At 40.9% G+C, this 26,698-nt stretch overlaps 1 protein-coding gene across 1 annotated transcript in view; it reads left to right on the top strand.

Annotated features, from left to right (window-relative positions):
* Positions 1 to 26,698, top strand: part of FYB2 (FYN binding protein 2) — a 114,488-nt gene that overhangs the window by 18,929 nt on the left and 68,861 nt on the right. The window contains 4 exon segments of the mRNA XM_062190088.1: positions 10,019 to 10,038; positions 10,390 to 10,395; positions 13,318 to 13,418; positions 22,222 to 22,256. Coding sequence (XP_062046072.1) covers positions 10,019 to 10,038; positions 10,390 to 10,395; positions 13,318 to 13,418; positions 22,222 to 22,256 — 162 coding nt within the window.

The raw sequence follows: 26,698 nt of genomic DNA, 5'->3' as shown, positions 1-26,698 counted from the left end.
GCTTTCATAAGCTCAAGTCCCCCTGTAACCATTCTTTTTACTATCCTTTGATTGTTCATCTTTAATCACCAACTAACATGTAGAAGATAAAAGTTCTAGTAGATTACATGAGAAAAAATCCTTAAGATTTATTATGTATTTAAGGAGTTACCAGTGGCATTTATAAGCTCCTTCAATATCTGAACCCACACCATGGGTCTGTTACCTGCTGCCTGTCACTAACACATATTGTCCTGGAAACAGACATTTTTCATAAATGTGGAAATAAAGAAATTGAAGCATAGATGTTGCAATCACACAGTCATTTGCTCTCTGCAATCCAACTTCTTTCTATTGATCCATACAGTATAAAATCAAGGTGGATCTCAGATCTAGCTTTAATGGACCGAGAAAAAAGATAAAAGACATTTTCAGGCACCAAAGAAAGAGGTTTAAATACAACTGCATTCTCCTTTTTCCCTTTTAACATTAATCCTCGGACTGCTTCTCTGTAAAGACAATTGATCTAAAAGACGCCTTTACAAAGGAAAAAAAAAAAAAACTTGGTTGAAATTCTTTCTTTAAAGTCATCTGAAGTCAAATACTTACTTATTTTTGACCAAAGTAGTCCAAGAAATTGATTAGGCATCTTCTTTCAGCTTTTCCACAAATTGTTTCTTATTAATAAAGTTAATTTACCATAGACAGGATGAGATTGTTAGGCCATTGGAGCATGGGATACATGCCATAGCCTATAATTTATGAAAGTTTCTTTGATTACTTCATGTAGAGGAAGCAGAAAAAAAATAGGAAGGGGGAAGCCACTGATGCATTAGAGTTTATAAATTCCCTTTTCAGCAAAATGAACTATTCATAAATCTTTTAAAATATTATGGAGAAGATGCAAAATGAAAACTAGAAAATATTTCAGATGATCAAAGGAGTAAAACAGTGCAGTGGAAAGTGCTTAGGATATAACAATAGATGAGAGAGAAAGAAAAGAGAGAGCTCCAAACTTTCCATTGTCCATGATCACTATATAAATGCTTACGTAAATGGGAAAATTCGGAAGAACACCAAAAGGCTAAGCTCTCCTTGTGTTAAGGTGGCAGGGTTGTGGGTAATTTTTCTCCATATTTGTTGCACTATAATTGTCCTTTCCCATTGTTTATGGATACCATTGAAGCCCCATTGTTTCGCTCTGTGGTCTCATTTCTCATTCCCCCATCTCTTAGGTAACAACTGTCATGAATTTAGGAGTGTATCTGTTCAGTGCATTCTCAAACTTGGACTGCAAACTCACATTCTGTTTAAGATGTCATATTTTACATTTCTGTATAAATGACATCTTCCATCTTCAACTTTCTTTTCTTTACAATGCTATTTTCATATTTATTTTGATATTTGTTCATTATAATTTTGTATTTCATCACAGGAATATATCATATACTTTTAATGTATGAGGGCACTTTAAGAAGTTTGTGGAAAACAAAATTAAAAGATGTTTGTTTTGATGTGAGCAATTTTTGAAACCCATGTATATGAGAAGTCTTCAGGATGATCACAAAACTGTTCAATATCACAAAACTATGCACAGATTTCAAAATTTTTTGCAGCAAGATAAAATTATCTTTTAACTCCATTTTCCATGAAACTTTGGAGATACTGTTAAATTCCTTTACTGAGGAACATATAGGATTTTTTAAAAAAGGTTTTTATTAATATAAAGAGAACAGATTTCATGTATTTCATAGATTCAATTCTAAGATAACCATATTTCTCTTACTCTCCCCTCCTTCCCTCAATCCCTCTCATTCCTTCCTTTATATTTTTGTTTTTTAAATTTTTATAAAAACATGATTTCGCCAGCACCATGGCTCACTAGGCTAATCCTCCGCCTAGCGGCGCCGGCACATAGGGTTCTAGTCCCGGTCGGGCACCAATCCTGTCCCGGTTGCCCCTCTTCCAGGCCAGCTCTCTGCTGTGGCCAGGGAGTGCAGTGGAGGATGGCCCAAGTGCTTGGGCCCTGCACCCCATGGGAGACCAGGATAAGCGCCTGTCTCCTGCCATCGGATCAGCGCAGTGCGCCGGCCGCAGCGCGCCTACCGCGGCAGCCATTGGAGGGTGAACCAACAGCAAAAGGAAGACCTTTCTCTCTGTCTCTCTCTCTCTCACTGTCCACTCTGCCTGTCAAAAAAAAAAAAATTAAAAAAAAAATTAAAACATGATTTCAATCTGCTCTATAATCTTTGGCTTAATATATCACTAACCATAATATTCAACAAGTAAAAAGTAGAAAGAGCACAGATCCATAGGAGTATATTTAAGAGTTAAAAATAACAATCAAGGGGCCTGCGCTGTGGCACAGTGAGTTAATGCCCTGGCCTGAAGCACTGGCATCCCATATGGGCACTGGTTCTAGTCCTGGTTGCTCCTCTTCTGATCCAGCTTTCTGCTGTGGCCTGGGATAGCAGAGGATGGCTCAATTCCTTGGCCCCTGTGCCCATGTGGGAGACCTGGAGGAGGCTCCTGGCTCCTGGCTTCGGATTGGCACAGCTCTAGCCATTGTGGTCATCTGGGGAGTGAACCAGCAGATGGAAGACCTCTGTTTCTGTCTCTACTTCTCTCTGTAACTCTGTCTTTCAAATAAATAAAATAAAAAAATAACAAATAACAATCAAATCATATATGTCCATTTCATTTCTATACATTTTTGGTGCCCTGTATTAGCTACTACATATCAGAGAAATCATGTGATATTTGTCTTTTTGGGACTGACTTATTTAATTATAATTGTTGCCAGTTGCATTCATTTTGTTGCAAAAGACAGGATTTCATTCTTTTATATGGCTGTGTAATATTCCATCATGTATATAAATACATTTTCTTAATCCAGTCATCAATTAATGGACATCTGAATTGATTCCATATCTTAGCTATTACAAATGAGCTGTTATAAACGTGGGAATACAGATAACTATTTTATATGCTGATTTAATTTACTTTGGACAAATTCCTAGGAGCAGGATTTCTGGGTCATATGGTATATCTATTTTCTGATTTCTAAGGAATCTCCATACTGTCATCCATAAGAATTGTACTAGTTTACATTCTCACCAACAGTGGTACACTGTTTTATTCCCCCACATCCTTATTTTTTGTTTTTGGGATGAAAGCCATTCTAACAGGGTGAGGTGATGGCTAATGATCCTGAGCATTTTTTCATGTGTCTGCTGGCCATTTGCATTTCATTCTTTGAAAAATACCTGTGTCTTTTGCCTATTTCTTAACTGGATTGCTTGTTTTATTGTTGTTGAGTTTTGTGAGGTCATTATAGGTTGTGGATATTAATTCTTTATCAGTAGCATAGCTTGCAAATATTTACTCCCATTCTGTTGATTGCCTCTTCACTTTGCTGAGTGTTTTCTTTGCAGTCTAGAGGCTTCTCAGCTTGGTAATCCCATTTGTCAATTTTGGCTTTGATTGACTATGCTTCTGAGGTTTTTCCAAGAAGTCTTTGCCTCTGCCAATGTCTTGTAGAGTTTCTCTGATGTTTTCCTTTAGTAATTTGATGGTGTCAGGTTGTATATTTAGGTTCTTGATCTGTTATGAGTTGATTTTTTTTTTGACAGGCAGAGTGGACAGTGAGAGAGAGAGACAGAGAGAAAGGTCTTCCTTTACCATTGGTTCACCCTCCAATGGTCGCTACAGCCGGCGCGCTGCGGCCGGCGTACCACGCTGATCCAAAGCCAGAAGCCAGGTGCTTCTCCTGGTCTCCCATGAGGGTGCAGGGCCCAAGGACTTGGGCCATCCTCCACTGCACTCCCAGGCCACAGCAGAGAACTGGACTGGAAGAGGAGCAACCGGGACAGAATCTGGCACCCTGACCGGGACTAGAACCTGGTGTGCCAGTGCCACAGGCAGAGGATTAGCCTATTGAGCCGCGGCACTGGCCATGAGTTGATTTTTGTATATAGAATAAGGTAGGGGTCTTGCTTCATATTTCTGTGTGCATAGATTCAATTTTCCCAATACCATTTGTTGAAGTGATTGTCCTTTCTCCAGGGATTGATTTTAGCTTGTTTGTCAAAGATTAGTCAGTTGTAGTTGTGTGAATTAATTTCTGAGGTTTCTATTCTGTTCTGTTGGCCTATATATCTATTTTTGTACCAGTACCAGGCTGTTTTGAATATAAATGCCCTGTGGTATCCCTAGAAGTCTGATACTGTGTTGCCTCCAGCTTTGTTTTTGTTGTTTAAGGTTGCTTTAGCTATTTGTGGTCTCTTGTATTTCCATATGAATGTTAGCATTGTTTTTTCTAAATCTGAGAATGTCATTGGTATTTTTATTTGGATCATGTTGAATCTGTAAATTGCCTTGGATAGAATTGGCATTTTGATGATATTAATTCTTCCAATCCATGAGCATGGAAGATTTTTCCTTTTTTGGTGTGTCTTCTATTTCTTTAATGTTTTATAATTTTCATTGTAAAAACCTTTCACATTCTTGTATTTAAATTTTTTGTAGCTATTGTGAAGAGTACTGATCTTATAAGTCTTTCTCAGCCACGATATTGTCTGTGTATATAAAGGCTATTGATTTTCTGTTTGTTGATTTTTCTAACCTGCAATTTTGCCAAATTCTCTTATGAGTTTCAATAGTCTCTTAGTGGAGTCTTTTGTATTCTCCTATGTATAGAATCATGTCATTTGCAAACAGGGATAATTTGACTTCCTCCTTTCTAGTTTGTATACCTTTGGTTTCTTTTTCTTGCCTATGGCTCTGGCTAAAACGTCCAGAACTATATTGAACAGCAATGGTGTCAGTGGGCATGACTGGTTCTGTATCTTAGCAGAAATGCTTCTAACTTTTCCCAATTCAATAAGATGCTGACTGTGGGTTTGTCATATATTGCCTTGATTGTGTTGAGGAATGTTCCATCTATACTCACTTTGCTAAAGATTTTTTTTATCATGGAGGTATGTTGTATTCTATTAAATGTTTTCGCTGCATCTGTTGAGATAATCATACGGATTTATCCTCCAACTTGTTAACATGATGTATCATTATCACAATTTTTGATTTGCATTCCTACATACCAGGGATAAATTCCACTTGATCCAGGTGAATGATGTTTATGATGTGTTGTTGGGTTCAATTAGCTAATCTTTTGTTGAGAATATTTGCATCTATGTTCATTGGGGACATCGATCTATAGTTGTCTTTCTTTGTTGTATCTTTTTCTGGTTTTGGAATTAAGGTGATGCTGGCCTCATAGAAGGAGTCTGGAAGGAGTCCCTTCCTTTCAATTGTTTTGAATAGTTTGAGAAGAATTGGGATCAATTCTATAAAAGTTTGATAGAATTCAGCAGTGAAACCAAGAAGACCTGGCCTTTTTGTTGTTGTTGGCAAGGTCTTTATTACTAATTCAATCTCCATATTGGCTGTTGGTCTATTTAAGTTTTCTATGTCTTCATTACTCAATTTTGGTAGATTGCATGTATCCAAAAATCAATCCATTTCCTGATTTTCCAATTTGTTGACATATAGCCTTTTTAGTAATTCCTGAAGATTCTTTTTGTTTCTATATTACTGGTTGTAAAATTCCCTTTGTCATCTCTGGTTTTATAAATTTGGGTGTTCTCCATTTTTTTCTTGGTTAGTTGGGCCAATGGTGAATCAGGTTTGTTTATTTTCTCAAAAAAAAAAAAAAAATCAGCTCTGGCCTGCGCCGTGGCTTAACAGGCTAATCCTCTGCCTTGCTGTGCCGGTACACCGGGTTCTAGGCCCGGTCGGGGCGCCGGATTCTATCTCGGTTGCCCCTCTTCCAGGCCAGCTCTCTGCTATGGCCCGGGAAGGTAGTGGAGGATGGCCCAAGTGCTTGGGCCCTGCACCCGCATGGGAGACCAGGAGAAGCACCTGGCTCCTGGCTTCGGATCAGCGAGATGTGCCGGCCACAGCGGCCATTGGAGGGTGAACCAATGGCAAAAAGGAAGACCTTTCTCTCTGTCTCTCTCCCTCACTATCCACTCTGCCTGTCAAAAAAAAAAAAAAAAATCAGCTCTTCATTTCACTGATTTTTTATTAGTTTCCTATTTCAGTTTTATTTATTCCTTCTCTAATTTTAATTACTTCTTTCCTCCTATTAACTTTGGTTTGTTCTTGCTTTTCTAAGTTTTAGAGATGCATTCTTAAATAATTTATTTGATGGTCTTCCCGTTTCTTGGTGTAAGCACTAATTGCTATAAGATTTCCACTTTTTAAAAAAGGTTTATTGATATATTTGAAAGGCAGAGTTACAGACAGAGAGAGTTAGAGATAGGGAGAGAGGTCTTCCATCTATTGGTTCACTCCCCAAATGGCAGCAATAGGCAGAGCTGGGCAGATCCAAAGCCAGGAGCCAGGAGCTTCTATCAGGTTTCCCACATTGGTGCAGGTACTCAAGCACTTGGACCCTCTTCTACCACTTTCCAAGGCCATTATCAGAGAGCTGGATTGGAAGAGGAGCAGCTGGGACATGAACCAGCACTCAAATGGGATGACAGCACTGCAGGCGCAGGCTTAACTTACTGTGACATAGTTTTGGCCCCAAACCTTCCTCATAACACTGCATTTGCTGTATCTCATAAGTTTTGATATGTTGTGTTGTCATCTTTATTAATTTCTAGGAAATTTTTTATTTCCCTTTTTCAATTCTTCTATGACCCACTCTTCATTCAGGAGCATGATGTTCAATCTCTATGAGTCTGTTTTCTAGAGTTTCCTATGTTGTCAATCTACAGCTTCATTCCATTGTGGTCAGAAAAGATACATGATATGATTTCAATTTTTTGAATTTGTTGAGACTTGTTTTATGGCCTAGTACATAGTCTATCACAGAAAAAATTCCATACATTGATGAAAATAATGTGTATTCTCCAGCTGTGGGATGAAATGTTCTATAGATATAAATTGGGTCCATTTGGTCCATAGTGTAGATTAGCTCTGATGTTTCTTTGTTGATTGTTTGTCTAGTTGGTCTGTCCATTGATGAAAGTTGGTATTGAAATCACCCACTGTTCTTATGTTAGAGCCTATATTTCCCTTTATATCCATCAATCCATTATTTATTTTAAATAACTGGGTGCTCTAGCATTAGTACATATATACTTACAGTAGTCACATCTCCCTGTTGAGTTTATCCTTGATCATTACATAATGACATTCTTTTTCTCTTTTGACAGTTTTTATATTAAATTCTATTTTGTCTGATGTTAAGAAAGTCATTCCTGCTCGTTTTTGATGTCTATCTGCAAAGAATATCTTTTTCCATCCTCTTACTTTCAGTCTGTGCGTATCTTTTTTGGTGAGGTGTTTCTTTGTAGGCAGCATAGGTCTTACTTTTTAATTCATTCAATCTGTATCTTTTTAAAAATATTTATTTATTTATTTATTTATTTGAAAGGCAGTGTAGCAGAAAGAAAAGGAGAGACAAAGAAAGTGAGAGACCTTCCATCTGCTGGCTCACTACTCCAGATGGATGCAACAACCCGGCCTGGGCCAGGCCAAGGCCTGGAGCTCCTTCTGGATCTCTCATGTAGGCAGCAGGGGTTCAAGCATTTGGGCCATCCTCTGATGTTTTCCCAGGCACATTACCAGGGATCTGGATCAGAAGTGGAGCAGCCAGGGCTTGAACAAGTGCCCATATGGGATGCTGGCATCATAAGCAGCAGTTTAACCTGCTACAAAACAATGTCAGCTCCAATCTATATCTTTTAATTGGAGAATTTAGTCAATTTGCATTCAAGGTTATTATTGATAAGTCATGACTTTGTATGGCCTTTTTCCTGGAAATATTCCTATTATTCGTTTTGGATCTCCTTTGTACTATTATTATGAGGTTTTCTGCCTTCACATTCTTTCATGATGTCGGTTATCTTTCTGTTTCTGTGTGTAGTATATTGTTAACACTTGTACTGCTAACCAGGTGGTGAAAAAAATCTTTTAGTTTTCTGTTGAAAGTCTTTATTTCACCTTCATTTATAAATGAGATCTTTTCTGGGTACAGTTTTCTGGGCTGTCAGTTTTTTCTTTAAGGACTTGGCCAGTGTCTCTCCATTCTCTCCTAGCCTGTAGGGTATCTGGTGAGAAATCTGCTGTCAATCTGATTGGAGATCCTTTAAAGGTGATCTGTCATTTCTCTCTTGCACACTTGAGGATCTTTGCTTTATGTTTTACCTTTGAAAGTTTGAATATAATGTATCATGGTGAAGATCTTCTCTTATCCTGTCTATTTGGAGTTCTATATGCTTCCTGTACTTGGATGTCCATGTCTTTATACAAATTTGAGGAATTTTCTGCTATTATTTCACTGAATAAATTTTCGAAGTCACTGTGCTTTTCCTCTCCTTCAGGGATGACTAAGACATGTGTATTTTGCCATTTGGTGGTATCCCATAGATCCTGAACACTCTTTCCTTTTGTTGGGGAAGGGGTGTTCTTCTATTTTGTCTGACTGTGATATTTCAAAAGCTTTGTCTTTCTGCTCAGATATTCTTTCTTCAGCCTCACTGAGTTTGTTGGTTAGGCTTTCCACCATATTTTTGATATATTGAATTCTTCAATTCTAATATTTCAATTGGATTATTATTTATTATTTCTACTTCCCAGCTGGATTTCTCATCCATGTCATTAACTCACATAATCACTTCTCAGTTTTTGAGTAATCTTACAATCAATCTTTTGAATTCCCTTTTGGCCATTTCACCAATATCTTTACAGTCTAATATTGAAGTATTAGACTGTCAAAAAGTGTTCCTTTTGGGGAGTCATATTGTCTTCCTTGTTCATATTTCTTATATATTTTATGCATCTGGAGAAACACTTGTAGATATCTCCTCTGAAGTCTGCTCTTTGGAACATGCCCTTGATGTGATGGAAGGCCTGTACCTTCAGGGGATATCCAGAGGTGTGTGTGCTGGTGGGGCCAGGGATCGCTGGCTAGTGTTTGTGGGTGGGGCTAAAGTCCAGGCTAATCCCCAAAATATGGGTAGCTCTCCTCTGTAGTCACTAGGGGAGAGGGGAGGATCACCCTGCCTCATCTGTGAGCCAAGGTGAGCCTCTCTGTGCCTGTACCTCCTACTCACTCACGTGTACAAATTGCACAAAGAATCTGTGCACGGCGTGGTGTGAGAGCATGGAGTCCTCCTGGCTTATAGCACAGAACCAGGATTCCCACAGTCACATGGGGCAGGATTCCCCCAGTCACAGGCTATAGGGGATCCACTCTACCCCAGAAGCCTCTCTGTCCAAATAGAGAGCACTCCATCCCTGAGCTGGGCCATTTTAGTGGGGTCTGGGGAGGAAGGCCCTACGTTCACCAAGTTAAGAGGTGCCCCATGCCCCTTAACAGTTCTGACTCAAAGTCAGTGGAGACCGCAGGCTTCTCTCTCTGACAAAATCTACCAGAGGCTAGCAAGCCACAGCAGCCTCCACTTGCCATATTCTGGGAAGAAACCACTTTCACTGCTGGTTGGGGGAGGGAGTGATGTGCCCTCCATTCACAGAGTTAAGTGGGCACTCTGCCCCCCACCAACTCATCTGCCTGGAATCAGTCAGTGGAGACCACATGTCTCTTCCCCAGACAAGATCAGCAGTGGAGCACAGGTTTCTGCAGAATCCACCAGCTGCCAGCCATGGGAGCTGCTGACCACGGGAGTGGCTGGTAGTGTCCCATGAGCTGCTGTGTGTCTGTGCAATCCTTGCTGCTCCACAGAATCTCTCTTCTTACTGTAGATGTTCACTGTAAAACCTCTCCAACTAGCTCCCATGCATACAGACTCACATTTTCCTACATTTTCCCTTGATCAGAATACATGCAGCTTTTCTCCATCCAGTTATCTTGGAATCCAGGTTGTTTTTATTTCTACCATTTCAAATAACACTGCCATAACCACCCTCCTGTGTTTCTAGGTGGATATAAGCATGTTTCCCAAAGCTATTTCCTTAGAAGTAGAATTATTGCCAATAGTAATAAACTTCAGTGTGACTAGATACTGAGAAATTATCCCCAGAATGGTTGTGCCAATTCATACACTCAAACAAGGGTATGGATTTCCTGTGTTTCCATTTTCCTGCCAAATGAGGTGTTATTTTCAAACTGGGATTGTTGCTTATCTGATGGGTGTGAAATAAATTCTCTTGCCTTGATTGCCATTTCCCTGTTTACTATGAGGTTAAGAACTTACTTTTGTAAGCTGTTCACTCTTCTATGCTGTCATGTACTTTTTTCCACTTTTCTATGGGTTTGTCTTTTTCCTTTTGTTGAAATTCCCGTTAGATATTAACTCTTGGTGTTATACTTCACCATTAAGTGTGATTTTTTTGAAGTTTCTCTGGTTAAGAAGGTTTATCTTCAACCCTCCACTACAGGTTCAAGTCCTGGCTGTGCTTCCTATTCCAAATTCCTAGTGATGCACACACTCTGGGATGCAACCAATAATGGCTCAAGTAGTTGGGTCCCTGCCACCACTGTGGGAGACCTTGAGTGAGTTTCTGACTCCTGGGTTTGGCCTGATCCAGTACAGGCTATTGCAGGCATTTGGAGATGTACAGATTGAGGATCCCTTTCTCTCTCTCTCTCTCTCTCTCTCTCTCTCTCTCTCTCTCTCCCCCCTCCTCTCCCTCTGTAACTCTTGACTGCCAAGTAAATAAATAAATCTTTTAAAAAATTTCTCTTAACACTGTCCATTCTTATCATTCTTATTTATTTATATATTTATTTCTCTGAGAAGCAGAGAGAGTGGGGGTGGAGGAGAATATGAATGGGAGATGGAGAGAGAAAATGGATGGATTCCCATCTGCTGGTCCACTCGCCAAATACCTGTAACAGCTGGGACTGGGCCAGTACAAAGTTAGGAGCTGGGAGCTCTTTACAAGTTTCCCACCTGGGTGACAGGGACCCAATTACTTGAGTCATTACTTTCTGCTTCCCAGAGTCTATGTTAGCTGGAACTGGGAGCAAAGCTGAGACTTGAACCCAGGCACTTTGAAAAGGGATGTAGATGTTGCAACCAGTGGCTTACCCAGTAGGTAAACTTCCTAACCTATGACTTCTTTCTTATCTCTTCCTGTGCGTGTGTGCATTCATGTGTGCCTTTTCTCCTTTTCTTGAGAAATGCTAATACATGATCTGCAGTTAATACATTTACCTCAGTCTTCCATTGGTAATATGTGGTTTACACTTCTTTTTACACCCGTTTGTCTGGAACCCTTAGCTTGCCTGCTGCTTTTTAGTAACATTAGCTGGATTTTAAAAATATCCACTCAGATATTTTCCATTTTATTAGAGTAGATGTGCATGTATTGTGATTCTTGATCTACTTGGACATTTTACTATGCAATATTTTTATTTGCATTTTTCTTTTAAACCTTCATTTTGTTTCTTTTTTAGTATTTCAGCTTTCTCATTGAATATTCCGCATCTACCAGTTGAAGAACTAATACTCTATTTCTATTATTTTTAGCGGTTACTGTTAATTTTTGACATCTACAAAGTGTGGTGTTAATTAGAATTTCTATCCTTGGGCAGGTGCTTAGCCTAGCAGTTAAGAAACCCATGTCTGGGTTGTGTGTGGGACTTGAGCCTTGCCTCCAGATTTTGTTCCAGCTTCCTATGGAGGCAAATGCTCAGAGACAGCCATGATACTTTCAATGATTGGGTTCCTGCCACATGGGTTTCCTACACCTAAATAATATAAAGTGCTAAGAATAATTCCTATTGTCCTTTTCCTCTGTCTTCTACGATGTTATTTAATATTTTAAACTTCTCTAAGGTGCCAATTTTCACAGTATTTATTTAGATTTACTTACAGCTTTAGTAATTTCTTCACGTACTATTGTTCCATGAATCCTACTTCGTTTGCCAGCTCAGTTTCATGAACTTCATCAGCAGGGATGCGTGAATGGTAAATGCAGGTTTTGCATTCTGAGAATGTCTCTCTCTCACCCTTGATTGCTACTTTAGCTGCAACAGAATTTTGTATTGACATCCTTCCTCTCTCAGTGTGTCAGGGTGCTATCCAGAGTCTCTACAACTTGATACACGGCCACTCTGGTTTCTGTTTCTTAGTAGAAAATCTGTATTTTTATTCACATAGCTTTTACATATTTCTTTGACTTATACGGATTTATTGCAAACTGTATAAGTGTGGATTTAATGTTATTTCTCCTTGTTGAAGCTGCTTCAACAGATAAATTGGCTTCTTTTCAATTTTAGAAAAGTATTAACTATGATCATTTAGAATACTGACTTTTTTTTAATCACTCTTCTCTCCTTTTAGAGTCCCTTATGCTTGTATGTATAGATCTCATCCTTTCCTCCTAGTCTCTTAATTTCTCTTTTAATATTTTCGATCTCTTAATCTCTATGCTTTCCTCCTAGTCTCTTAATTTCTCTTTTAATATTTTCAATCTCTTAATCTCTATGCTTTCCTCCTAGTCTCTTAATTTCTCTTTTAATATTTTCGATCTCTTAATCTCTATGCTACATTCTGGGTGATTTCTCAGATTAACAAATACATCAATTTCCTCTTCTGCATCTAGTCTGCTTTTTCCTTTTAAAGATTTATTTATTTATTTGAAAGGCAGAATTACATAGGGAGAAATGAGAGAGAGAGAGAATGATCATCCACCCACTGGTTCACTCCCCAGATGGCCACAACAGTTATGTCTGGATCAGGCCAAAGCCAGGAGCCTGGAACTCCAACAGGGTCTCCCAAGTGGGTGTCAGCGGCCCAAGCACTTGGGCCATCTTCCACTGCTTTCCCAAGTGCATTAGCAGGGAGCTGGACAGGAAGTGTAGCAGCTGGGACTCAAACTTGTGTTCATGTGGGATCCTGGCATTGTGTTATGACTCCAGCCCCCTATTCTGTTTTCCCACCTTTACACTCTACATAAAATATTGTATTTCAAGAATTATATTTATGGGGCTGGCGTGTGGTCTAGTGGGTAAAGCCACTGCCTGCAACATGAGTATTCGATATGGGCACCAGTTCATGTCCAGACTGCTCCAGTTTTGATTGATTACAATTCTCACTTGTGCCTTTAATGGTGAGTTTCTTCTCTATGTCTGGCACCTGGAGATTTTACCGTATTTTATTTTTACATGAGCCATGCAATCTTTGTCTGATGCTTTGCTGCATCATATGCAGAATTCCTCAGTAGCTTCTATAACTGCTTAGGTCACCAAATTGGCTAGACATGCTTATATGACTTCTCTAATGAGGGTAAAAACACAAAAAGCTTTAAACTGTGTTTAAATAAGTGTTTTAAGTAACCTTTTTTCTTCCTGCCTCTCAGTGCTGAATTTGAAGAACCACATAATTATGAGGCGACAATTTCATATCTGAGACACTCTGGCAACTCCATTAACCTGTGCACTGCAGAAGAAATCGCTGATGGTAAGTCTGCAAAGCCAATTAATAGTGCAACCCTGTGTGGAATGAAAATGTGTCAAAAGTGGGATTTTCCCTCTGGCTAGCTGCAAGTTTAAAAATTCACAGCCATTCTGCTCTGCCATCTCATTTCTTTTTTTCCATCTCTAATCTCTTAAAAACATAAATAGGTCCAGCTGGGCATCAATGCTATCTCATGACTCCTATTACTGCCTTTCCCTCTACCTGCTGTCCTCTCTCCTTCACCATTTGGCTCTGCTGCTTTGCCAGTTGTAGATACCTGGGAAGGAAAATCAAGATATGCTGATTCATTTATTTTCCTTCTCAGATGAAGATAGAAACTTCATCTCTCATCTTGTGGGGTATCTCGTGAAGTCCCCTAGTTGCTTGGTTGTACATAGAAGGTGATAACAGACCATGAGAATTAGGCCCCTGTGTTACCTCTGAATAGGATAAGGGAATTTATTTAATGGATACAACCGCTGGTTCAGAGCTAAGTCTTCCTGCCCCTGGTATTGCTGACAATGCTCAGACCTTTGTTGGGGGGTGGGGTGGGGGAACAGAGCCTCTCAAAAGAATAAAAAAACAAATGAAGAAGCAGGGACTAATGATATGTTTGCAAGTAATAAAGTCTTTGTTCCCCCTGTAGTGTCAGCCAGTTCTCCACAAAAGGCATAAACACTATTGTTGAAGTGAACGTTGGAATGAATTGAGCCTGTACTGTAGGCTGTGGGTCTGTGTTAGGTCCTCCACGTGTATCCCTGCTGATAGTGTGTTTTCATCACCCCACTGTTAACAATAGGAAACTAAAGATCAGAGACTGAACCGCACACACAAGGCCATACAAGTAACATTGTGTAGAGCTGTAATGTGAAATGGGTTCAGTTGGCCTCAAAGATTCATGCTCTTCCCACAAGTTATGCTGTTTCTCTTTTGAGGAAGTTGGCTTTCCTGGAAGGGAGACTTTACAAGAGCTCATTTTGTCAAACAACTTTGCTGTATAGGCAAGAGGCCCAAGGTTCTGGAAGGGAACGCCATTTTCCTAGGAATATAGACTTATCACCTACTGAAATTTCTCTCCCCTCTCCCAGGAAATAGAGCTTGGAGAACTACTAGAAAAACTCCCTTTCTCCTAGGTTGAGCAAAGTCTAGGTTCCCATCTAGCTGGTAAAATGTCAGCCATAAAGAAAACAACTACCACCCCCATGCACCCAGAAGACAATGGTGCCCTATAATCAGGATTTTGGGCCCTTGTAAAGCAAGGGCTTCTCAAAATCTAAACTTCACACAAATCACCTGGAAATCTCATTAAAATCTAGATTCTGGGGCAAGCATTTAGTGCGGCAGTTAAGATACCACTTGACATGCCTGCATCCCATATCCGAGTGCATAGGTTTAAGTTCTGGCTCTGTTTCTGAATTTGGCTCCCTGCCTCTGTGCATCTTGGGAGGTAGCAGGTGGTAGCGGAAGTACTTGGAACCCTGCCACCCACATGGGAGACCTGGATTGAGTTATGGGCCCCCCTGGCTTCTGTCTGGCCCAGCCCTGGCTATTGAGACTATCTGGGGGAACAAACCAGCAGATAGAAGTCCTCTCTGCCTTTCTCTCTCTCTCTAATGATGACTTTCAAATAAATACATAAATATTTTTAAAAAATTAAAAATAAATAAAAAAATTGTAAAAGCATTTAAAAAAATGTAGATGTCGGTTCAGTAACTCCCCCATAGAGCCCGAGACTATATTTCTAGCAAAGTAATGCAGATGCTGTGGTCTATAGACTACTTTTTGAATAGAATGACTGTGGGTCCCATTTGGGCCAGAATCCAGGAAATCAGTATGACTATGTAATCAGCCTGACTTTGTATACAGCTAAAGGTTCACAGGTCAATAAGATGCTCCAGTCAGAGCCTGGACATTTTCTCTATGGACCACATGAGACCCCCAGAACCCACACACTTAAATAGAGCTCCCCAAGATCCTTTTTGGGTCTCTTCCCTAAGACTTTCCTCTTTAGAACAGATGGGGCTACAGGGAGAACTGTTTGTAGGCTGTGATATGGTTCAGATTTGGACATTTACAAGGTCCTCCATAGTAAAGGGGGAAGCTGAGGATTTAAATAGGAAGCTGGACTGGAGGCCTGAGTTTGTCCTTCCCAGGCAATACCTTTTGTTTCAGTTTTTAAAAATGTATCTATTTATTTGAAAGACAGAGACAGACTTGTGGCCTGGGAGCAGGCATTATGTTGTAGTCAAGCTGCCACTGGGTTATTTGCACCTGATATCGGAGTGCCTGGTTTGAACCCCAGCTATTCTAGTGCAATGTCCTGATAATGTACACCCTGAAAGACAGCAGATGGTGGCCCAAGTACTTAGGTTCCTGGCATCACACTGGCCAACCCTTAGCTAATGGATGAAAATCTCACTCACTCACCTACTCTTTCTCTGTCTTTCAAGTAGGTGGAAATAAACAAACATTTAAACCAACGCCAAGTGTAACTGTGCTTCAGCAGAGATGGAACAGACAGATATATTTTCCCTGTTCCTCCTCCTATAAATAAAACCCCTGTGATATAGATAGATATGCAGACAGACTCTAAAGTAGAAGGTTGACTAGCTAAGGACAGTGGGCCCCAGTGTGTGTGTATTTAATGAACAGGAAATCAGTATGACTAAGAGATATCTATATTCCTATGTTAACCGTAGCATTATTTGCAATAGCCAATATTTAAGTCAACCTAAGTGTGCATCAATGGATGAGTAGATAAAGAAAATGGTATATAGTCATGAAGAAATACTGTTCATCCTTAGAAGAAAATCCTGTCACTTGTGAAAACATGGATGAACCTGGAGAACATTAATTAAGTCGTACATAGAAAGATAAGTGCTGCCTTAGTCTCAGTTAAATTGGAATCTAAAAAAGCCAGAATCAAGGCTGGTGCTGTGGCTCAGTAGGTTAATCCTCCACCTGCAGTGCCAGTTCTAGTTCTGGCTGCTCCACTTCTTATTCAGCTCTCTGCTGTGGCCCCAGAAAGCAGTAGAAGATGGCCCAAGTCCTTGGGCCCCTGCACCTGCATGGGAGACCCGGAAGAAGCTCCTGGCTTCAGATCAGCCCAACTCCAGCCTTTATGGCCATTTGGGGGAGAGAACCAGTGGATGGAAGACCTTTCTCTCTGTCTTTCCCTTTCACTGTCTGTAACTGTACCTCTCAAGTAAATTTTAAAAAATCTTCAAAAAAAAAAAAAAAAAAAGCCAAACTCATAGGAACAGAGAGCGAAATAGTAATTACCAGAGCTAGTTAGTGGCTGTGGGCATTGGGAAGATGTTGGTCAAAAGATGCAAAATTTAAGTTAGGAGAAATAAGTTCAAGAGACTGATTATAACATGGTAAGTATAACTAATAGAATATATTGTGTACTTGAAAATTGTTGAGAGTAGATTGAGTCTTCTCATCACAAAAAGGTGAGATAATGTATTTCTTAAATAGCTTAATTTAGCCATTCCACAATGTATATACATATCAAAAGCTGTGAAGTTTTACTTTCCAATTAAAAATAAATATTCAAAATTTTTCTTGTCAATTAAAAAAGTAACAGAGAAGTATCAAGAACATAGGAAATGAAAAGCAAATAAGCTAGATAGAAAGGAAAAAAAAGAACAAAAACAAATGAAATTAAAAACAGGAAAATGGTAGAGAAAAATCAATGAAACCAAAAGCTTGTTCTCAGAAAAGATCAATAAAGTTGGGTAAACTCTAGCAAGACTGACAAAGGAACAAAGATATTAACAATATAAGAATCAAAGAGGGATAACATTACAGACCTTGCCAACCTCAAATGGATAATAAGGGAATATTGTGAAGAATTCTATACATACCAAATGGACTACTTAGATAAAAGTGGATGATGTCTCAAAAAGCACCAACTGGGGCCAGTGTTGTAGCATAGCAGGCAAAACTGCTGCTTGCAATGCCAGCATCTCACATGGGTGCCAGTTCCTGTCCTGGCTGCTACACTTCTGATCCAGCTCCCTGCTGATGCACCTGGGAAAGCAGCGGAAGATGGCCCAGGTGCTTGGGCCCCTGCACCCGCATGGGAGACCTGGAAGAAGCTCTTGGCTTCTGGCTTTGGCTTGGCCCTGCCCTGGCCATTGTGGCCATTTGGGGAGGGAACCAACAGATCTCTCTCTCTCTCTCTCTCTCTGTAAACGCTGCCTTTCAAATAAATTAAGTAAATATTTTTTTAAAAAGTACTACTACTATTTACCCAAAATAAATAGTTTGAATAGCTGTGCGACTCAAAAATCAAATGCCTAATTTTTAATTTCCTCCCAAATAATCTTTAAGTCCAGGGGATTTCACTGGAAATTTGCACCAAATATTTAAAAAAGAATTAGCAGCAATTCTACAATCTCTTCCAGAAAATTAGAAGACAAGTGAACGCTTCTTAATTCATTTTATGAAGCTCATATTTTCCTGATACTGAAACTGAAGACAGTACAAGAGAAAAAAATTTCAGATCAATATCCTTTATAAGTGTAGTCATAAAAATTCTTGGCAAAGTATTGGCAAATAGATTTCAGCAAGATAAAAAAGGGATTATATGCCATGACAAGTATGGTTTATTCCAGAGATGGAAAACTGGTTCAATATTCAAAAATCAATGAAAATCACCACATTGACAGGCTAAAGAGAAACAATTGCACAATCAATCCTTGCAGAAAAAGCATTTGAAAAATTCAATCCCCAATAATGACATAAAAACTCTTGGACGAACTATCTCAATTTAATAAAGAATATTTTCACAAAGCCTATAGCTGAACAGGACATCTAGTGGGGAAGTTCTGACTGCTTCCCCCTGTGACTGGGAACAAGACAAGAATGTCTGCCTATTCACCACCGTGCTACCTGTTCTAGTCAGAACAATACAGTGAGCAAAGGAAATAAATGTCAATTGAAAAGAAAAAAACAAAACTTTTTATTTGCAGTAAATGGGATTATCTAGGTAGACATTCCTAAGGAATTTACCAAAATAATACACACAAAAAATCCTGCTAGAACACAAAACACATATATGCCTCCAAAACAAAACACAAAAAGTGTTTATATTTACTATCAATAAGCACATTGACACTGAAAACTAAAAAAAAAAAATTCCCTTTTAGAGTCCCTTAAAAAGAAAAAATACTTAGATTTAAGTGTAACAAGGCATATGTAAGACTTAAATGCTGAAAATGATTAAACAAGGAAACTGTAAATGAGTGGATATACTATGTTTATTTATCAGAAGACAACACAGTAAAAATGACAGTAAAAAATGTCAATTTTCCCCAAGTGTATAGGCTTAATAAAATTCCTATAAAAATCCCAGAAAAGTCTTTTTTAGATCATTATGGATACAGACATAATTATTCCAAAATACATTTGAAAAGGCTAAGAAACTATAATAGCTAAGAACAAATTTGAATAAAATGGAATCAATGTATCCAATTTAAAAACTTATACTACAGAAGAGACACATAGAGAGAGACACACATAGGCAGAGAGAGACACGTAGAACAGTGGAACATAATTGAGAACTCAGAAACAGACTTGTAGAACTATAGCCAATGGATTCTTTTTTATGTTATAAAGAAGCAAAAGCAATTCAATAAGGGAAATACAGCCTTTATCAATGGTGTTGGAACAGCTGGATATCCGTAGGTAAAATGATAACAATAATAAATCATGTATGTCTAACACCTTCAACAAAAGTTAATTTAATGGGGATCTTACTTGCTTGCTTTTCCCACCAACTGTGAGGCGTCTACATGACACCTTCCTGACAGGAAGGGTGGATGAGGTGGTTGGTTTTTGATGTCACCATCAGGTGTTTGTCATTAGACTTACAGCCACAGCAAATGCCAAGAGGACAGGGAAGACCTTCCCCTGAGGGGCAGAGCTCAGCATGGGAGCCTTTGTGGGGTTTTGCCCCCTCTACAGAACTTGGTGTTGGGTATGCAGGATTCCGATGAGCTCAGAGCTCTGCTGACTTGTGTTCAGAGTGGACCCATGCTTTTCAGACTGTGTCCCACAAGCCCCAGGGATGTCTTGAAGGTTTCAAAAAGACCCTTAGGACCCCTGCGAAGAGTACGGTTCTGTTTCTGCTCCTGGGTAATATTCTGTTAGAAAAGATGATTCATAGGAAGGAAGAAGTTGTGTTTTTTTTTGTTGTTGTTGTTTTGTTTTTTTAAGATTTATTTATTTGAAAGTCACAGTTACACAGAGAGAGGAGAGGCAGAGACAGAGAGAGGTCCTCTATCTGCTGGTTCACTCCCCAATTGGCTGCAATAGCCAGAGCTGCTCTGATCCGCAGCCAGGAGCTTCTTCCGGGTCTCCCACATGGGTGCAGGGGCCCAAGGACTTGGGCCATCTTCTGCTTTCCAAGGCCATAGCAGAGAGCTGGATGGGAAGTGGAGCAGCTGGTTCTTGAACCAGTGCCCGTATGGGATGCTGGTGCTTCAGGCCAGGGCATTAACTTGCTGTGCTGCCCCTGAAGGAAGAGATTTGAACACCATTTGGTACCTGAGTGACCTTGAGCAAGTTTTTCACTTCTCTGGGCTTCTGTTTTCTCATCAGTAAAACTGAAACACGAGTAGTGATCGCCATGAGAATTAAGTGAAGTAATGCATTTAAACCCTTAGTGTGCTGCTTGATACATATAACCTAGTTGCTTCTTATTGTTGTCTTTGATATTTGTAATAATCATCTCTCATCTCCCGGTGTAAGAGGTGCAGGGATTTTCCAAGGTCACACAGGATGTTTGTAGGTGCAGGTAAGAGGAGGGATCCAAGCCATAGCCACGTTGTGGCTCCAGCAGCTGGCGGGTTGCTAAGCAACCCCTCTGCTATGTGTCATTTCCGTGCCATGGTAAAGCTGTTCACTTGAAAGAAAGGTACATAACTATGCACAAAGTGAGCAGAGGCCCAGAGCTGTGGGTCACATCTTCTTGTTTTAATCCCTTACTTCCGGACCTCTTAAGATGCAGCCTTTTGGACTTTATGTTCCTACCTTGCAGTAAATTATTATTATTGTTTATTCACTTGATATACACAGAGAGAGAGAGAGCTCCTATCCACTCCCCAAATACCTGCAATGGCCATGACTGGACTTGACCAAAGCGAGGAGCTGGGAACTCAGTTCCAGTCTCCCATGTGGATGGCAGGGACCCGAGTACTTGAGCCATCACCTGCTGCTGCCCAGAGTGCACATTAGCAGGAAGCTGGAAATGGAAGTGGAGATGGGACTTGAACCCAGGCACTCCAGTATCAGATGAGAGCATCCCACCCCATGACTTACCCAGTAGGCCACACACCTGCCCCATTTGGAGTAAGTTTTGATGGCAAACTTGCCCTTGAAGAATGTCCAATTTGCTAAAGAGCACTATCAACATTATGAACGTTCATTAATTGGATGTGTATTATTTTCTTTTCTTACCAGTGGTAGGTAAGGCCTCTCAGAGCCATGCTGTCATCTTTTCTAAGACAGGCTAAATAAATATGTTATTTACTCTCAAGCTCGCTAGAAGCAAATGAGATGATTATTTGTTAGTTCTTTCAGGATAACTGACAGGTAAATAAATGGGGAGATGGAGGAGGAGAGTATCATTTTCAGAGTTGGAAAACAAACTCATCCTAGTAATGGATTTGGGGAAACTGTATCATAAACACATTTCTAAAGTGTGAATAGCTAAATAATTTTAAAGGAAGGCACAGCAGAATAAAATGATTTTATTCAAAAATTGGCGATAATAAAAGTGTGGAATTACCCAAGTTGATGTATTCTTGGCCACCCAGGCAGACATTTAGGTGTGTGTGCCCACGATCCCAGCTGAGAGTCCTTGACGGAGACTTAGGGTTGCATTTACTGTATCTATGGGCTGAGAAATACTACAGGTTGCTTGGTCAGTCTTCTAAACTGAAGCTTCAGGACTGTAACAGCAAGAAGATAAAAAGGAACAGAGAGAAAAATCCTAGTGATAGTGCACACTCTTTTGTGAGCAGTAAGGAGAAAGCCTTTATAGATAAAGCAAACGAAAAACAAATAAGCCACTTTATGAGAAAACTGCATCAGCATCTATGCAGCAGCTAGTGCTCTGCCATTACAGCATCCCCTTTACCCTTCCTATCAACTCCCTAAACTCACGGCCAAGTGGTCCAGTGTCATAGAGGAGCAAGCTGAAGTGCAAAGAAGTGAAGTAATTCCTCTGCAATGCTTTGGGTTTAAGTGGCCAGACTGGGACTTGAACCCAAATTCTTTCCCCTCTTCATATTTGCTAATCACTTAGGTTAGCCTCATGTCATTACAGAAAGTCCACAATCAGAAAGGCAAAAGATAGTTGAGCCTCTGTTGATGGACTCCTCTCAGCCGGCTGCATTTAAGGAAGCAAAATGCACATGGAGCAGAACACTCTGGGACAAGATAGAGTTCATTTATTTGAGCGGGGTTTGGGCTTGTGTTAGCCCTTTGCCTTGCCTTTCCAGTTTGAGTTCTGATTGCTACCAGGAACTCTCAGTGCTCTCTCTTAAACATGAACTGCAGATTTATTTACTAAAGCAAGAAACTGACAATGTTTTTGTGGATTTTCATTGGCTGTAAATACCAGCCTGGGAATCTCCATGGGAATTAAAACCATGAGTGACCCCAGAATCTTCCAAATCTATGCACAGAGCCTTGCCAAGGTTAAGAATAATAAACAATAATCTTTCATAATTGTTTTAATTCTAGGTGCTGTAAGATAAACCTCCTTGAAATAATTGTTTTCTATTTATTTTAGCAACTTACGAAGTCAGACTTGAAGAACTCCAACAGGTATCGTTTCCTGTCTGCTCACTAATGTTCCAACTCTGAGTCAATCAAGTGTACAGGGTTGATTCTGATGTAGCTCCTTTTAGGAGGGAGGAAAGGTGTGTGTTTTTGGCTTTCCCCCTATTTCTTTTTTTTTATTAAACTTTTATTTAATGAATATAAATTTCCAAAGTACAGCTTATGGATTACAATGGCTCCCCCCTCCCATAACTTCCCTCCCACCCGCAACCCTCCCCTTTCCCGCTCCCTCTCCCCTTCCATTCACATCAAGATTCATTTTCAATTCTCTTTATATACAGAAGATCAGTTTAGTATATATTAGGTAACAATTTCAACAGTTTGCCCCCATATAGCAACACGAAGTGAAAAAACTACTGTTGTAGTACTAGTTATAGCATTAAATAACAGTGTATAGCACATTAAAGACAGAGATCCTACATGATATTTTTTAAAAATTAATTTTCTATGCCATTTCCAATTTAACACCAGGTTTTTTTTTTCCATTTCTAATTATCTTTATATACAGAAGATAGATTCTGTATATAATTAGTAAGGAGTTCATCAGTTTGCACCCACACAGAAACACAAAGTGTAAAAATACTGTTTCAGGACTAGTTATAGCATCACTGCACATTAGACAACACATTAAGGATAGATCCCACATGAGATGTAAGTACACAGTGACTCCTGTTGCTGACTTAACAATTTGACACTCTTGTTTATGGTGTCAGTAATCTCCCTAGGCTCTTGTCATGAGTTGCCAAGGCTATGGAAGCCTTTAGAGTTTGCCGACTTTGATCTTATTCTGACAGGGTCATAGTCAAAGTGGAAGTTCTCTCCTCCCTTCAGAGAAAGGTACCTCCATCTTTGATGGCCCTGTTCTTTCCACTGGGATCTCACTCACAGAGATCTTTCATTTAGGTCTTCTTCTTTTTTTCTTTTCCATGGTGTCTTGGCTTTCCATGCCTACAATACTCTCATGGGCCCTTCAGCCAGATCCGAATGCCCTAAGGGCTGATTCTGAGGCCAGAGTGTTGTTTAGGACATCTGCCATTCTATGAGTCTGTTGTGTATCCCGCTTCCCATGTTGGATCCTTCTCTCCCTTTTTGATTCTATCAGTTAGTATTAGCAGACACTTGTCTTGTTTGTGTGATCCCTTTGACTCTTAGACCTATCAGAGCCATCAATTGTGAACTGAAATCGATCACTTGGACTAGTGAGATGGCATTGGTACATGCAACCTTGATGGGATTGTATTGGAATCCCCTGGCACATTTCTAACTCCACCATTTGGGGCAAGTCCGATTGAGCATGTCCCAAATTGTACATCTCCTCCCTCTCTTTTTCCCACTCTTATATTTAACAGGGCTCACTTTTCAGTTAAAATTTAAACACCTAAGAATAATTGTGTGTTAATTACAGAGTTCAACCACTAGTACTAGAACAACAACTACAACTACAACAACAAAAAATACTAAAAAGGATAAAGTATTACGTTGTACATCAAGAGTCAGGACAAGAGCTGATCAGGTCATTGTTTCTTATAGTGTCCATTTCACTTCAACAGGTTTCCCCTTTGGTGCTCAGTTGTCACCGATCAGGGGAAACAAATGATATTTGTCCCTTTGGGACTGGCTTAATTCACTCAGCATGATGTTTTCCAGATTCCTCCATCTTGTTGCAAATGACTGGGTTTCATTGTTTCTTACTGCTGTATAGTATTCTATGGAGTACATGTCCCATAATTTCTTTATCCAGTCTACTTTTGATGGGCATTTGGGTTGGTTCCAGGTCTTAGCTATTGTGAATTGAGCTGCAATAAACATTAATGTGCAGACGGCTTTTTTATTTGCCAAATTAATTTCCTTTGGGTAAATTCCAAGGAGTGGGATGGCTGGGTTGAATGGTAGGGTTATGTTCAGGTTTCTGAGGAATCTCCAGACTGACTTCCATAGTGGCTTAACCAGTTTGCATTCCCACCAACAGTTGGGTTAGTGTCCCTTTTCCCCACATCCTCTCCAGCATCTATTGTTGGTAGATTTCTGAATGTGAGCCATTCTCACCGGGCTTTCCCCCTATTTCTGAGGTTTTTCTAGACTCCAGCTCCAAAGATAGTGAAGTGTGAGTCCTGAGATGTAATGGGAGGAGATGGCCCTAATCTATTCCCAACTCCTGCTAGGGGTAGCCAGGGCCTTCTGGCCTTTAATAACTGACCCTTCCAAGGAAAAGAGGTATCTGGCACAAGCCAAATGTGTGCAGCTTGTTTGTTGAAGAAAACGGCCAGAGCCTCCAAGGCCTGCTGTCCGGTTCCTGCTGGATGGAGAGCCAGATGCAACCCTGTGGCATAGTGAATTGCTCCTGGCCTGAATCACAGCCCCAGGCTGTGTGATCTAGAATCTATTTCCTCACCTGGACGATGGGGATTATACAGCACCCACATCTTTTGAGAATGAACGTAAATCCACTCGAACAGTTTGTGAGGGAGGGCCTGGAACGGAGCCTGCCACTCTGAGCCTCTCCTCTGTCATCCTCAAGATGCTGTGTTCTCCATGAGGACAGGAAGCCCATTTCCTGTGGTTACTGCAGATGCACTAGTAGAGGCTCAGTCGGTAAGAGGACTGATTCTTGTCATGCTGACTGAATTGCTGGGAGAACTATGTCGGAGTCTGTAAGCACCCAGTTAGAGTGCCTGGCACACTGTAGAAACGCATCCCATGTTTTCACAGGGTCAGGTAAGGGTCTACTCTTTATCCCCAGGTACATTTAGTCTAGCATCTTTACCCTTCTCCACTTTGGTTTTCTTATGCATGCTACTAAGAGTTATTCATTTGTGGATACACTTTGTAGCTAGAAAAATATACCAATGTTTCTTATTCCTATGATGGGAGTAGAAAGAGTCTATTAAGATGCTTCACTTGACTGCCAACATCCGCTAATAATAAAGTGTTCTACAACGGATGGCCGGGCCTCCACCATCAGTTTTGGAAAACCTGCCTGGCTGCCCTCAGGCCACCCTCCCTTGGCGTGGCTGACTTGGCACAGCAGACTGAGGCCTGGGCTGTGCGGCAGGGATCAGGCCTTGTACCTGCAAGTTATGGTGCAGGCTATCTACAGTCCCTATAACCACCCACCCAGACCAAATGCGGCCTTCAACCAGGGACCAAGAGGGTATGGTTCCCTGCTCCAGAAAACTATCTCTATTATAGAAAGAGTTAACGATACAGAATCAAGGAAGAAAATTTGGAGTTGTTTCCACTGGAAACTTCTACCCTAGCCTAAATGTGTTCCAAAGACACACGTTGTGGCTGTCGTCATGGTGACTTTAAGGAAGCATGACTGGGCATTTTCCTTGTGACTTGCTGCTAGGCGTTTCCAGCCAGGGAACAAGCTGGAAGTATCTCATGTGAGAGGCTGCCACATGGCCTTTTGTTGCAGGAGCCTCTGCAAAGCTGGGCTTTGTGCAAGTGTGGGGCGGGGACTGAGGCCGCGGGAGTCTCAGCCCTGGCATCCTCACAGCCCCCTGCCATGGCTCCCTGCCACTTCTCTGTGCGTCTCTGGCCCCATCCCCAGTGTCTTTGCCATTGGCTGTATCAGAGGGCCTCATCACAGGCTCAGCTAAAGGAAAGGATGTCCTTCTGCCTTAGTGTTGCCTGGGACCGGACTGGGGGCATGTCCAGCTGGGATATCAAGTGACAGTTCAGAACTCTAAGCCCCGGGGGCCAAACATGTGAGCGGTTTTAATTTTTCTCAAGATGCACTGATTCCCACTGTGCATGTTGGTGATAAATCAGAGTGAAAACTGGCCGGGACCGTGTGTGGTCTAATGCTCGTCCTTGTCGCAGGCTGGGTCCCCAGAGAGTGAATTTCAGAGGCTGGACTTCTGGGAGGGCAGGGAGGTGGGCTAGGCCATCACTCAGATTTCCACCAGGTTCTTCCTTTTCCAGCTTGCCTGCCCAGCCCCTGCCTCCCCCAGCCTCCTGCTCCAGACCCCTCCACCAAGAGCCCTCTGTCCCCAGAGGGTATGTTTTTTTCTCCTGTCCCATATTCAGGCCCAGCCAATGAGCTCTTCCCAGCAGTCACCCTCAGACCCAGTGCTATTCTGAAAAGTTAGCCTGTGTGACTCGCCTGAGAGAATTTCAGTCACTCAGTTCCTTGAACAGCCTCTGCTCATGGCCGGCAGCAGCCGTGCCAATGCCTGTGCCCTAGTGTTTGGGGGAGATGGAAGGAGCAGGGAGCAGTCTTTCCAGAGAATTGCAGGAAGGCAAGCCCTACCACCTCCCCATCCCTCCCAGGCAGGCCTCCCTGTCACTGACTGTGGAGGCCCAGGCTCAGGCTAGGACCGCCTCCAGCCCCACCCTCCCCCTCCTCTGTGTCTCCCAGAACCTCAGGAGCATGCTTATTGTGATCAGCTAACTCTCCATGGACATGTACAGGCAAGTGGAGT

Source organism: Lepus europaeus, chromosome 5 (genome assembly GCF_033115175.1).
Source record: "Lepus europaeus isolate LE1 chromosome 5, mLepTim1.pri, whole genome shotgun sequence".
Lineage (NCBI taxonomy): Eukaryota > Metazoa > Chordata > Mammalia > Lagomorpha > Leporidae > Lepus > Lepus europaeus.
This window is presented reverse-complemented; position numbering and strand designations above follow the sequence as displayed.